The 12,506-nt window shown below is 44.4% G+C and overlaps 1 protein-coding gene across 1 annotated transcript in view; it reads left to right on the top strand.

Moving 5' to 3' along the window:
* Positions 1-7,115, top strand: part of endog (endonuclease G) — an 11,674-nt gene extending 4,559 nt beyond the window's left edge. Inside the window, exons 4-6 of the mRNA XM_039804563.1 lie at positions 5,957-6,066; positions 6,308-6,389; positions 6,593-7,115. Of these exons, the coding sequence (XP_039660497.1) occupies positions 5,957-6,066; positions 6,308-6,389; positions 6,593-6,823 (423 nt within the window). The 3' untranslated portion in view covers positions 6,824-7,115. The remainder of the gene's footprint in view (positions 1-5,956; positions 6,067-6,307; positions 6,390-6,592) is intronic.
* The last annotated feature ends 5,391 nt before the right edge of the window (positions 7,116-12,506 follow it).

The raw sequence follows: 12,506 nt of genomic DNA, 5'->3' as shown, positions 1-12,506 counted from the left end.
CGGCGATGTTTAGGTTGCCTCTAACGTCCGTTTTCGGAGCATCCGAGAGAAGCGCAGGCATTTCAGTGGGCACCGCGTTGCAATTCGGTCCGGTAGATAACGGTGGTTAAGGCACCGGGTCTCTCCTTTTCGTCAACGATGTGGCGAGGAGGTAACGTTAAGGCGGAGTTAGCAAGCCAACGTTAGCTAACTAACACCGGCAGGTTCACCGTGCTTTCATGCTGCATTGCTTCCAGAGAACGAGCTGAACAGTGGGCTGGGTCTAACGTTAGCGGCCCGCTGACCGGTATTGCGGGGGAAAGAAATTATCGTTTCAAATCAGTAACATAGACGTAATGAGTGGCACATGACGTGAACTAACATGGCATTTTAGTTTGTTTGAGTTTTAACTTGTCCAGTGGGACAAGTACATTTCTCTTCCACTTGCCCTACAAAAAATCCACTTGTCCCGGACAAGCGGACAAGCCTTAATGTCGAGCCCTGTATATCTATATTATTCTTAATACTATAATGTTACTGCTACTACATTGCACATATGTGTACATGTTGTTGATACATTGTTCATATTATATAATATAGCCATATTTATTCTGCTCTTATAAGGTAACTGCTAATACACTGCACATATTAATATTTAATTTATATCAGTGTAAACCACCTCCTGTTAACCAGCTGTACTCTACTGTCTACACTGCACATGTACAGTCCCCTCCAGAAGTACTGGAACGGCAAGGCCAACTCCTTTTTGTTTTGTTGTTGACTGAAGACATTTGGGTTTAAGATCAAACGATGAGTATGACACAAGACTTCAGAATGTTTCCTGGTATTTACATCTAGATGTGTTAAACAACTCACCGTTTGTATTGGACCACAGCATTTTTAGGTGAGCAAAAATATTGGAACATATAATCTTAAAGTAAATAACATTTCATATTTGGTGGCATAACCCTTGCTTGCAATAACTGCCTCAAGCCTGCGACCCATCGACATCACCAAACTGTTGCATTCTTCATTTGTGATGCTGTTCCAGGCTTTTACCGCAGCTTCTTCCAGTTCTGGTTTGTTTCGGGGGGGTCTCCTCTTCAGGAGGTGAAATGCATGCTCTGTTGGGTTAAGGTCAGCTGATTGACTTGGCCAGTCTAAAACCTTTTTCCTCTGGTGAAGTCCTGTGTTTTGTTGTCCTGCTGCATGATAAACTTCCTCCTGATTAGTTTCAATGCATTTCTCCGTAGATTGGCAGACAAAATGTTTCTGTACACTTCTGAATTCATTCTGCTGCTACCATTATCAGTTACATCATCAATAAATATGAATGAGCCTGTTCCAAAAGCAGCCATGCATAGGGGTGTGACGATAACCGCATCACCGCAATACCGCATTAATGAGATGCCTACCGCAGTGTGAGGTCATCACTGCACATGATTTTTTTTTTTTGCTGAAAGTTACAGGACTGCATATGGTGTGTGATTTGAACTATAAACACATTAATCTTTGCTTATAATTTACTTTTTCCGCGAGTCCTATGTTCAAGGGCTTCTGTGGAAAAAACCTGCTTCCTGCGCAAGGGAGGGACAGTCCATTAAACATTTGGGGGATTTTTTTGTGTGTGTGTCTGCTTTTTAATTAACTGCTAGCCAGGTTTCAGTACAGATAATGTTAAATTAAATACACACAAACACGGGCATAAAAGACAATAGCATAACGTAAACAGTTGGAGTTAGTTAGATTTTAATTGCAAGTAGGCTACCGGTAGCTATCACTTCATATGGTATAGGCAATAACCGTTGACAGCGCTAGCTGACATTATTCAAAAAAATGGCCACGAATTTAGTGTCTAAACCAAATACTGCGTCGCCTATTTGGGCACACTGGCTTTGAGGCAGATGACAAGGGACAGCCGGTGAATTTGGACAAGGCAGTATGCCGTATTTGTCGCACAATAGTATCCGTCTCGCGAGGAAATACAACTAATTTAAGATCACATCTGAGAATGACCATCCTGTGGAGTTTGCCGGACTTGGGAGCAGCAGCACACCAACCTTAGCTACAACCTCAGGCCAGCAGCGACAGTTGGGAGTCTCCGAGGCCTTTGCGAGAGGTGCGAAGTACCAAAGAGGCAGTAATCAGTGGCGAGCACTTACTGATAGCGTGACTCGTTACTTGGTTGAAGAAATGGTGCCATTCCGTACTGTTGAGAAGCCAGCGTTCAAAGCCATGCTACATACATTTGATAAGCAATATGTACTTCCTGACCGAAAGTACTTTTCTCAAACAGCGATCCCTGAAAAGTATCTGTCAGTGAAGGACGGCATAATACAGGACTTAAAAGACGCTGATTATTTCTCAGTGACAACGGATATGTGGTCAAGCGTAAACATGATGCCATACATGAGCCTGACCATACATTATCTCAGCGCAAACTGGGAACTAAAATCGAAGTGCCTGGAGACTGTGTTCACGCCAGAAAGCCACACGGGTGACAACTAGGGGTGGGAATCACCAGAGACCTCACGATACGATATCATCCCGATACTTAGGTCATGATACGATATTATTGCGATTTTAAACATATTGCAATATTCTGCGATATATTGCAAGGTATTACATTTTTTCCAACTTTTTCCAATTTCAAATGATGTCCCCAAAAGGACAATTTTGTCAACATCTTATCTAAAAAGATACATTTCTCTGTTTGTTCATCTCACTTCAATTATATTGCTACAAAATGGGATTGTCCAGCAGACAAACTGACCAACACATATGTTATAAAAGATCGATACTTGGCGTCTGTGTATCGATACAGTATTGCCACGAAAAATATCGCGATACTATGCTGTATCGATTTTTTCCCCCACCCCTAGTGACAACCTGGCGGAAGCCCTCAGGTCCTCCTTCCAAGAGTGGTCCCTGGACGAGAGGAAACTGGTCTGTATTACCACGGACAATGGAGCAAATATTGTGGCTGCGGTCCGAAAGCTTGGCTGGACATGGCTAAATTGCTTTGGCCATAATCTACATTTAGCTGTCACAAATTCGATGAAGTCAGAAAAGGACCGCACTGCCCGAGCCATGGGTGTCTGCAGAAATTTGGTGACGGCTTTCTCCCAGAGCTGGCAGAAGAAGAAAAAGCTCCAGAGAGAGCAAGTCGAGCACAACCTGCCCCAACACTGCTTAGTGCTGGTTAGTTGTGCTAAACTTCGATTCTTCTTTCTTTAGAGGTTGTTTTTCAGGTAACAGTCCGTGGATATAAACTTGAAACTTTGAACAATTTATTCTACACAATAAAGGGTTGCAAACGGTGACAAAACCTGCTCTATAATTCATATTAAACTCAAAAGATATCGAAAAAAAGTAATCTATAAATAAATGTTAATTCATATTATTACTATGTTTATGATGTAATAATTATACTTTTTCAAAGCGAATACAAAACGATAGAGAAAAAAAAGTTATATAAATAAATATTATTTCATATTATTGTTAATGGCACGGTGTATAAAAAATACGGTGTATAAAAAAATCTATTTTATTGCACAGGAAAAAAAACATAGCCTAAAAGGGATTACAGTTGTGTTTTAAATGTTTTCACAGGATTGTCCTACCAGGTGGGGTACTAAGCAGAAAATGGTTGCGCGCGTTCTCGAGCAAGTCCCAGCCATTAGACCGGGTTTTGATGGATGACCGGCGCAGCAGCCAACATTTGATACCGATGTGGCAGGACATCGAAGTCCTCGAATCCATTAATGCAGCGCTGAAGAAGGTTGCGGATTTTACAGATGCGCTTCTTCGAAGAAACGTTACAGCGTCCTCTGTTAAACCAGTCCTACAGTTGTTAACTGAGGATCTTTTGCTCCCAACCGATGAAGATACCGGAGTTGACGGTAACCTAAAAAAAAATGTCCTAAAGAGAAAAATATAGTGCACGGCAACACCAGCAACTATTGGCAAAGGCCTCATTCATTGACCCAAGACACAAGGACACCAACCCTGGAGATGACGTTAAAGATGCGCTCCTGGAGGAGATGCGGCAATTCCCGCAAGAGCGGGATATTACGGGGATGGCGAAACTGCAATGAGTGCCGCTGGCGGCTGGAAGGGAGAAGGCGAAAGTGCCGCATCTTTCTCCAAAAAACAAAATAAAAATCTTGGCGGACCTGCTTGGAATGAGAAGAGCACAATCCTCCAATCCTGTTCCAAAAGAACCGCGGAGACACTGAAGTTGCAAGGTATTTGCAGGAGGAAGCCCTCGATCCGCACTCCGCGCTGCTGGTGGCGGGGATAATCAGGCTCGATTCCCTCTTCTGTCAAAAGTTGCCAGAAAATATATGTCTATATGCGCCACGAAGCACTCCACGGGCGATGTATTGGCGGCTGGCAACATCGTCACGCTGTTAAGATCCTCGCTGAAACCTGACAAGGTTAACATGTTGGTTTTCCTGTCACGCAACATGAAGACGACGGAAAATAAAAGCAGCCACGCGCGATTCACTTAAGCGGGCCCAACAGCCAAACACTTGTTCACTTTTTGTTTTGTTATTTTGCACTTTAAAAAAGGTTGTTCATGTTTAGCCTATATAGTTAACTATTAATATTTAGCTAAAATTTAATATAAATCTTAATTTGTTTATTAGTTTAGCTATAATAGAAAACTGCTTTATAATTAAGAAAAAAGTTTAACTTTAGCCTAATCAATAGTTAAGTATTAATATTTACCATTTAGTATAACTGTTAATTTGTTTATTTGTTAATAAAGAATACTGCGTAATAATTATTAATTTCCATTGTATTAATTTCCATTACAAGCTGCATGCGTTCTTGAGTGCAGACGCGGTCGCGGGATTTTTGTGTGTGTGTATTGCGGTTAATTAACGTCAAATCGCGATTCCTGTTGCTTCATCACCGCGGTAAGAAAAAATCCCATACCGTCACAGCCCTAGCCATGCACACCCAAGCCATGACATTACCTCCACCATGTTTCACAGATGAGCTTGTATGCTTCGGATCATGAGCAGTTCCTTTCTTTCTCCGCACTTTGGTAGAGATTCATCTTGGTCTCATCAGTCCATACGATTGTGTTCCAGAACTTTTGTGGCTCATCTCTGTTCTTCTTTGCAAATTCCAATCTGGCCTTCCGATTCTTTCTGCTGATGAGTGGTTTGCATCTTGTGGTATGGTCTCTATATTTCTGCTCTCGGAGTCTTCTTCCAACAGTGGATTGGGATACCTTCACCCCTGCACTGTGGAGGTCCTTGGTGATGTCACTTACTGATGTTTTTCGGGTTTTCTTCACAGCTCTCACTATATTTCTGTCATCAACTACTGTTGTTTTCCTTGGCCGACCTGTTGGACGTCTGTTGCTCTGTACACCAGTAGTTTCTTTCTCTTTCAGGACATTGCCCAATGTTTGTCTAATGGCTCTGGTCGATTTTCCTTCTTTTCTAGGTTTAAACCAAGGATAAAAACTTAGACTAGTCATGCAGAGCTATTTAATGTTTGAACAATCAACCTAAAAGGCAACATCTGGGCAACAAGAAACATCTGTCAGTCACATGTTCCAATACTTTTGCTCACTTGAAAAATGGGTGGGTTCAAACAAACGGTGATACAGTATGTCCTGAGTTGTTTAACACATCTAAATGTAAATACCAGGAAATAAAAGCTGACATTCTGAACTCTTACTCATACTCATACTCATCTTTTGATCTTAAACCCAAATGTCTTCAGTGAACAACAAAAACAAAGGGATTGGCCTTGCCGTTCCAATACTTTTGGAGGGGACTGTTAGTCTTGTCCTGTCTATACTTTTCTGCTCTTTTTGCACTTCTGGTTGGACACAAACTGCATTTCGTTGTCTTTGTTCTCTGCTCAATGACAATAAAGTTGAATCTAATGTAAAACCATAGATATAGAACCTATCCATATCTATATCTGTGTCTAAATCCCCGTCCTGTTGCAGAACCCCCACCTGAACCAGAAGGCCTGGAACAACCTGGAGCAGCTGTGTCGCTCTCTGACCAAACGCTACCTCAACGTGTTCGTGTGCACCGGGCCGCTCTACCTGCCCAGGTAACCCCCCAACACTGGTAACCACTGGTAACCCCCCCTCCTCTCTGTGGGATGCACACACACTGGCCATTATTCCCCAAGTTATGGTGCCAAAAAAAAAAAAACTGCCCGTATCCCTCCCTCCCTCTGTCTATCTGCCTGTCTGTCTCTCTCTGTCTGTCTGTCTCTCTCTCTGTCTGTCTGTCTGTCTGTCTCTCCCTCTGTCTCTCTCTCTCTGTCTGCCTGTCTCTCTCTCTCTCAGGCAGGAGGCTGATGGGAAACTCTACGTCCGATATCAAGTCTTAGGAAGAAACCACGTCGCCGTGCCGACGCACTTCTTCAAGGTGAGTCTGAGATCTTAACTCAGGTGTGTTCAGGCCACGCCCACAGCTCTGTTTATATACCTGGGGTGGTGATGTCACTGTGGTGATGATCTTAACTCAGGTGTGTTCAGGCCAGGTGACCCGGCCTGGGCCTGGAGCCGTCACACTAGTCACTTTATATCTGGTGATGATGTCACTGTGTGGTGATGTCACTGTGTTGTCAGGTGCTGATCCTGGAGCAGGGGGGCGGCCGGGGGGTGGAGCTTCGCTCCTACGTTTTACCAAACGAGCCAATCGATGAGAAGATTCCTCTGGAGCGTTTCCTGGTTCCCATAGAAACCATTGAGAGGGCCTCGGGACTCCAGTTTGTCCCCAACATCATGAAGAGGACCAGCAGCCTGCAGGCCATCACCGCTACCCACAATGCACTGCAGCCGGCCATCACCGCTGGATAAACTACTCTACCCACAATGCCCTGCAGCCGGCCATCACCGCTGGATAAACTACTCTACCCACACTGCCCTGCAGCAGGCCATAACTGCTGGATAAACTGCTCTACCCACAATGCCCTGCACATCTACACAGCTGTTGGTGTTGTTTCAGTTAGTTAATAATCTTCTCAGGAAACTCTGAATGTTTGTAGATATTTAATATTTCAAAGATACATTCTGATTTCAGATGATGTAGAAATAAAAACACTGGTCTTTAAATGTAAATTAAACTTAATAAATGTTTGTTCAGACGCTTGCTGGCTTTGTTTCCTCTGAATTATTAAATGAATTTGTAAAGGTTGAGATGTGCACCCCGTACAGTTGAATGGATCCATCCACTGAGAGATGCACCCCCGTACAGCTGAATGGATCCATCCACTGAGAGATGCACCCCCCGTACAGTATATTTTATATATATAAAAAAAACAACTGCCCGTATCCCTCCCTCCCTCTGTCTATCTGCCTGTCTGTCTCTCTCTGTCTGTCTGTCTCTCTGTCTGTCTGTCTCTCTCTCTGTCTGTCTGTCTGTCTCTCCCTCTGTCTCTCTCTCTCTGTCTGCCTGTCTCTCTCTCTCTCAGGCAGGAGGCTGATGGGAAACTCTACGTCCGATATCAAGTCTTAGGAAGAAACCACGTCGCCGTGCCGACGCACTTCTTCAAGGTGAGTCTGAGATCTTAACTCAGGTGTGTTCAGGCCACGCCCACAGCTCTGTTTATATACCTGGGGTGGTGATGTCACTGTGGTGATGATCTTAACTCAGGTGTGTTCAGGCCAGGTGACCCGGCCTGGGCCTGGAGCCGTCACACTAGTCACTAGTCACATATATATATATATAATATTTTAGAAGCTCTTTCCCGGTGCTGGCTGAGCGTTACTGCGCAGCCTCCAACTGAGCTTGAAGACGTAGATGTGACGTGAGCAACCTAGATGTGACGTGAGCAAAGTCTGAAAGTTGGAAGTCTTCTGGTAGCTGTGCCGAGAGAAATCTCAATCATTCCCAATCTTACAGAGACGGAGAGCGTAGGTATATGTAAGGAGATAACATAGGCACAGGCTAATTACTGATCACTAACATGCTAGTTAACATTAGTAATTAAACCTAAACCTAAGCTCATGTATGTCCAAACTGCCTGTGAGCTTCTCCTGTACTATACAGTAATTATTCTACTGTGTGACAGTAAGTCTCGTGGTTATGACCCAATCGTGTTCTGTCCTTGTTACAACCCTTTGTGTAAATTGACAGACAGTTTAACTCCTCCTCCTACAGGCTGTTAATGGTTGACAAGACTCCATGTCGCGTAAAAGGTTTGTGTTCATCAGACTGAAATGTGAATGTCATTCTTCAGGTCCGAACTGACACCCAAACTTCACTGCATGGGGAGATCGTCGGCTCCCAGATCTAGATCCTTTAGGTCGCTGGCATGGTCGTCTGAGGGAAAGGCTGCCATGACTTCTGCATTGTTTGACGCAATCTTATGCAGCCTGAGGTAAGAGCGTGCCAGCATCTGTTGAGTCCTTTTGAGCAGATCGATGGCAGCTGAAGCTGAAGGTAGAGATTTTAATGCATCATCTACGTAGTTCCTCTCCACGAATCTTCTAGCATCTTCTCCAAAGGTCTCCTGTCCCTCTTGCGCAGTCTTTCTCAGTCCAAAGATAGCTACGGCCGGTGAAGGACTGTTACCAAAAACATGCACGCGCATTCTATATTCCTTGATGTCTCTGTTAAAGTCATTGTCTTGATACCACAGAAAACTTAAGAAGTTTCGGTGGTCTGGTCTGACAAGGAAGCAGTGGAACATCTGCTGGATGTCCGCTGTGACGGCAACAGAGTCCTGGCGGAAACGAAGGAGCACGCCTAGGAGGTTATTGTTAAGGTCTGGACCAGTCAGGAGGACATCATTAAGAGAGACGCCATCGTGCTTAGCACTTGAGTCGAAGACTGCTCTGATCTGTCCCAAGTTTTTTTTAGGGTGATACACTCCAAAAATAGGTAGATACCAGCACTCCTCCTCAGGTTCGAGTGGGGGTGCTTCTTCTGCATGTCCATTCTGAAATATCTTTTGCATAAATGCGAATAAGTGATCTTTCAGCTCTGGTTTCCTGTTGAAGGAGCGCTGCAGTGATCTGAAACGGTTAAGGGCTTGAGCCTTGTTGTTAGGCAGGCGGCGTCTCTGTGTCTTGAAGGGTAAGGGAGCCGTCCAACTGTTATCTTTATCTTTGTAAAACCCTAGTTCCATGATGTTCAGAAACACCACGTCTTCAAACGAAGGTGCAATTTTGTCGTCGTCTTTGGATCTCTGAAAAACAGTGCATCCTATGTGGTCTTTGCAGATGAGAGACCCAGTGTTGTTGTGTGTTTCTTTCACAAAGTAGTGGTTGGGACATGGCCTGAAAAGAGATGCTCGTCCATTTTCCAGTGTGTTAGTGTAAAAGGTGTTTACTGTGTCTGGTTTGTGGACCTCACCAAGGCAGACACTGCCCACTATAACCCATCCCAAGTCGAGCTTTTGTGCGTATAGAGAGTCGTGTGGGCCGTTATTTTGTTTAAGCACCTTATGGACTCAGATGAGGTTAAACATTATGGGTGCCTGAGGATGTAAAGTTGGAATCTGTTTTGCGATACTTTTTAGGTGCGTGTGTTGAACAGTTACTTCTGCAGTGGGAATTTCAGATCGGTTGTTGGGGATTTGGTTGCACTCTATCAGAGTAGGGAGGGAGAGAGTGACTTCTTCATCCAAAGATTGTACCTGGAAGCCATGCGCTCTTCTCCCTGTCTTCTCCACTACTCCCGCACATGTCCTGAGGGAATATGGAGAACGGTCACCTTTAACATTGAAGAGCTCGAAGAATTCTGATCTTACCAGGGACCGGTTACTCTGTTCATCCAATATGGCGTACAGCTCGACTGCTTTATCCCGTTGGCCGGTAGGGAAGACTCTGACCAAACAAATCTTAGAACAGGATCTTCCAGTCGTGTCTCCGCCACAAACTTCTGTACACTTTGATGTCACTGCAACGCTTGGACCGACACTCTCATCCTCCCCGCCATGCTCGTGTGTAAGATTTAGGGTCTTGGTGGACCATGGAGCGGGCCCCGGGTGTAGAACCGAATGGTGTCTGTCGTCGTCGTACTCTGTGCATCTAACATTCTTTGCACAGTTCTTCGCAAGATGAGATGTTGATGCACAACAATGGAAACAGATGCCACTTTGTTTCAGAAAGGCTTTTCTCTCCTCAAGGGGTCTCTCTCTGAACGCACGACATTTGTAAAGGGGGTGAGGCTTCTTATGAATAGGACATGTCTTTGCTGGGTCTTCTATCTTTGTGTGTGTAGGGTCAGCTGGTGTAACGGTGGCTGATGAGATGTCAGTCTTATGGACTGATACAGGTGTACGGTAGCTCATGTTTTTATGAGTATGTTTGTCTGTCTTGGTCTGATCTCCAGTACAGGGAACAAACATGAAACTTGGGTCGTTGCGTGTCCTTGCTTGCTGGGAGACAAAGTCGACAAAGAAAGAGAATGGAGGGAAGGCAACTCTGTAGTTATCTTTGTACTTGGAGCCTTGTGTCATCCATCTTTCTTGCAAGGCAAACGGCAGCTTCTGTACGATGTTGCTTATACCGCGTGCGGTGTCTAGATATGTAAGGCCTGGGAGTTCACCTTCCGATTTTATGGCTTGTAGCTCTGTGAGCAAGTCTGCCAGCTCCCTGAGTTTCTGATTGTCTTTGTTTGAAATCCTTGGAAAGTTATCTAGTCTCTTCCATAGTGAGTCCTTGATGACTTCGGGCACACCGTAGCACTCTTCTAGTCTCTCCCACACAATTAACAGCCCTTTTCCTGGGTCGTTGACATGTACAGCTCTCAAGCGTTTCGCATGTTCTGCTGATTCGGTCCCTAGCCACTTTACTAACAAGTCTATTTCTTCCTTTGCAGTCAGATTAAGGCCTCTGACAGTGCTCAGGAAAGACGCTCTCCATGCCCTGTAATTTCCAGGCTTATCATCAAACTTCAACAGTCCTGTTGAAACAATCTCTCGTCTGGCAAGGAAGCTTACGAAGTCTGTCACATTTTTATTTTCATTAGATGAATCTCTGAGCACATTGTCTCGTTGTTCGCTATGACCAGGCCTACTAGGCGGGTAGTGACGGCCGTCATAAGCCCCTATGTGACTCTCATGATATGCTTGTTGGTGGTTATTCATAGGTGTGGCTAATGGCGGGTGATAGCTGTCGTATATTTTGTGACCCCGGTGCTCAGTGTGTTTTCCGTCTCCTATTGGTGTGTGTGCGGGGTTCTTGCTTATCGTGGGAGAACATTTTGGAGAACGGTGTGCTTCAATCTGTGGGTCTTCATTCCTTTCAGGCTTGATCTGCGTGGGTTGATAAGTGAGTGCTGTAGGCGCTTGCGGAGGGCATGTTTGCTGAGGTTGGGTCGTGGTGGGGGAACCCTGTAGTTGCCCCCCTGGCTTTAGACCGCTGTCCAATATACTATGTTTTTGTACATACTCTTCAGTCATTTGCATGGCGTTGTGAGATCGCTGCTCTGATCCACACCTTAACTTGGGGCCATGCCCATCATTCTCGTACTCCAAAGCAGCCTCTAAAGCCTCTGCTTTAGCTAAGGCCGCAGCTGCTGTCTTTTCTGCATTCAGTTTATCCAATGATGCCTCCAATTGTGCTTTTTGAATTTTGATTTGCATCTCTTTTTCAGCGTATGCTACTTTTTCTCTGGCTGCTTCCGCGCGTGCCATGGCCGCGGCTGCACTAGATCTGCTAGAGCGGCTGGATGTGCGGGAAGCTTGAGATCTGGTCTTCCATGAGTCGATTGATTGTGTATCCTCGTGGAACATTGTGTGTATTGGCTACCTTTATTCCAGCGGTACAGCGTGCGGGGGTCCAGGTCTGCTGTAGATCAGCTTGTTTATGAGTCGTCGTTTTACTGTTCCGTCCTTGTTACAACCCTTTGTGTAAATTGACAGTTTAACTCCTCCTCTAGTCACCACACTGGACGAAGGTGAATCGTTTACTTCTTTAATGATGACCAAAGGTAGGGTAAAACTGAAAACGAAGATATACATAAAGAGTACTAAATCTTCACATTGATTCTGTTCACGTTTTAAACAATACTCATACAAATAACTTGTTATTTTACACAATGAAATGGCTATTTAAAGGTTTTTAGTCATAACTTAGCTCAGACCATTCTGTTTATACCACAGCCGGCATAAGTGAACACCTTTATACAACAATTTTAATAACATTACATCTCATCTTACATGACAATATTCCTCTACATAGATAGATGACATGTTAAAGAACGTTTACATCCCGACGATGCTCGTTTATAGCTTGAACGTGAGCAGATGGCCTTAGATTGAGTCACGAATACAAGACAATGCTGTCTGGAGACATTTCTGAGCGCTTCCTGATGACATCATTAAAGGAAGCCGCAAACAAACGTGACTGCAATTTCTTTTAGTACCACTAGGCGGAGACAAGTAACAATAAGGAACAGAACAGTTAGCCTATTTTTATAAAAGCGTCTGCTACGGAGCCATAACGTGAGGTACAAGGTAATGGAGCCTTTTATACATTGTCGTGTTTCTTTAGAAATAAACAACGGACAAATAGAGTCTTTAAATGCGAC

The sequence above is a fragment of the Perca fluviatilis genome, chromosome 6 (assembly GCF_010015445.1).
Source record: "Perca fluviatilis chromosome 6, GENO_Pfluv_1.0, whole genome shotgun sequence".
In the NCBI taxonomy this organism is placed as follows: domain Eukaryota; kingdom Metazoa; phylum Chordata; class Actinopteri; order Perciformes; family Percidae; genus Perca; species Perca fluviatilis.
Note: the sequence above shows the minus strand (reverse complement) of the source record. Positions and strands in the feature narration are given on the sequence as shown.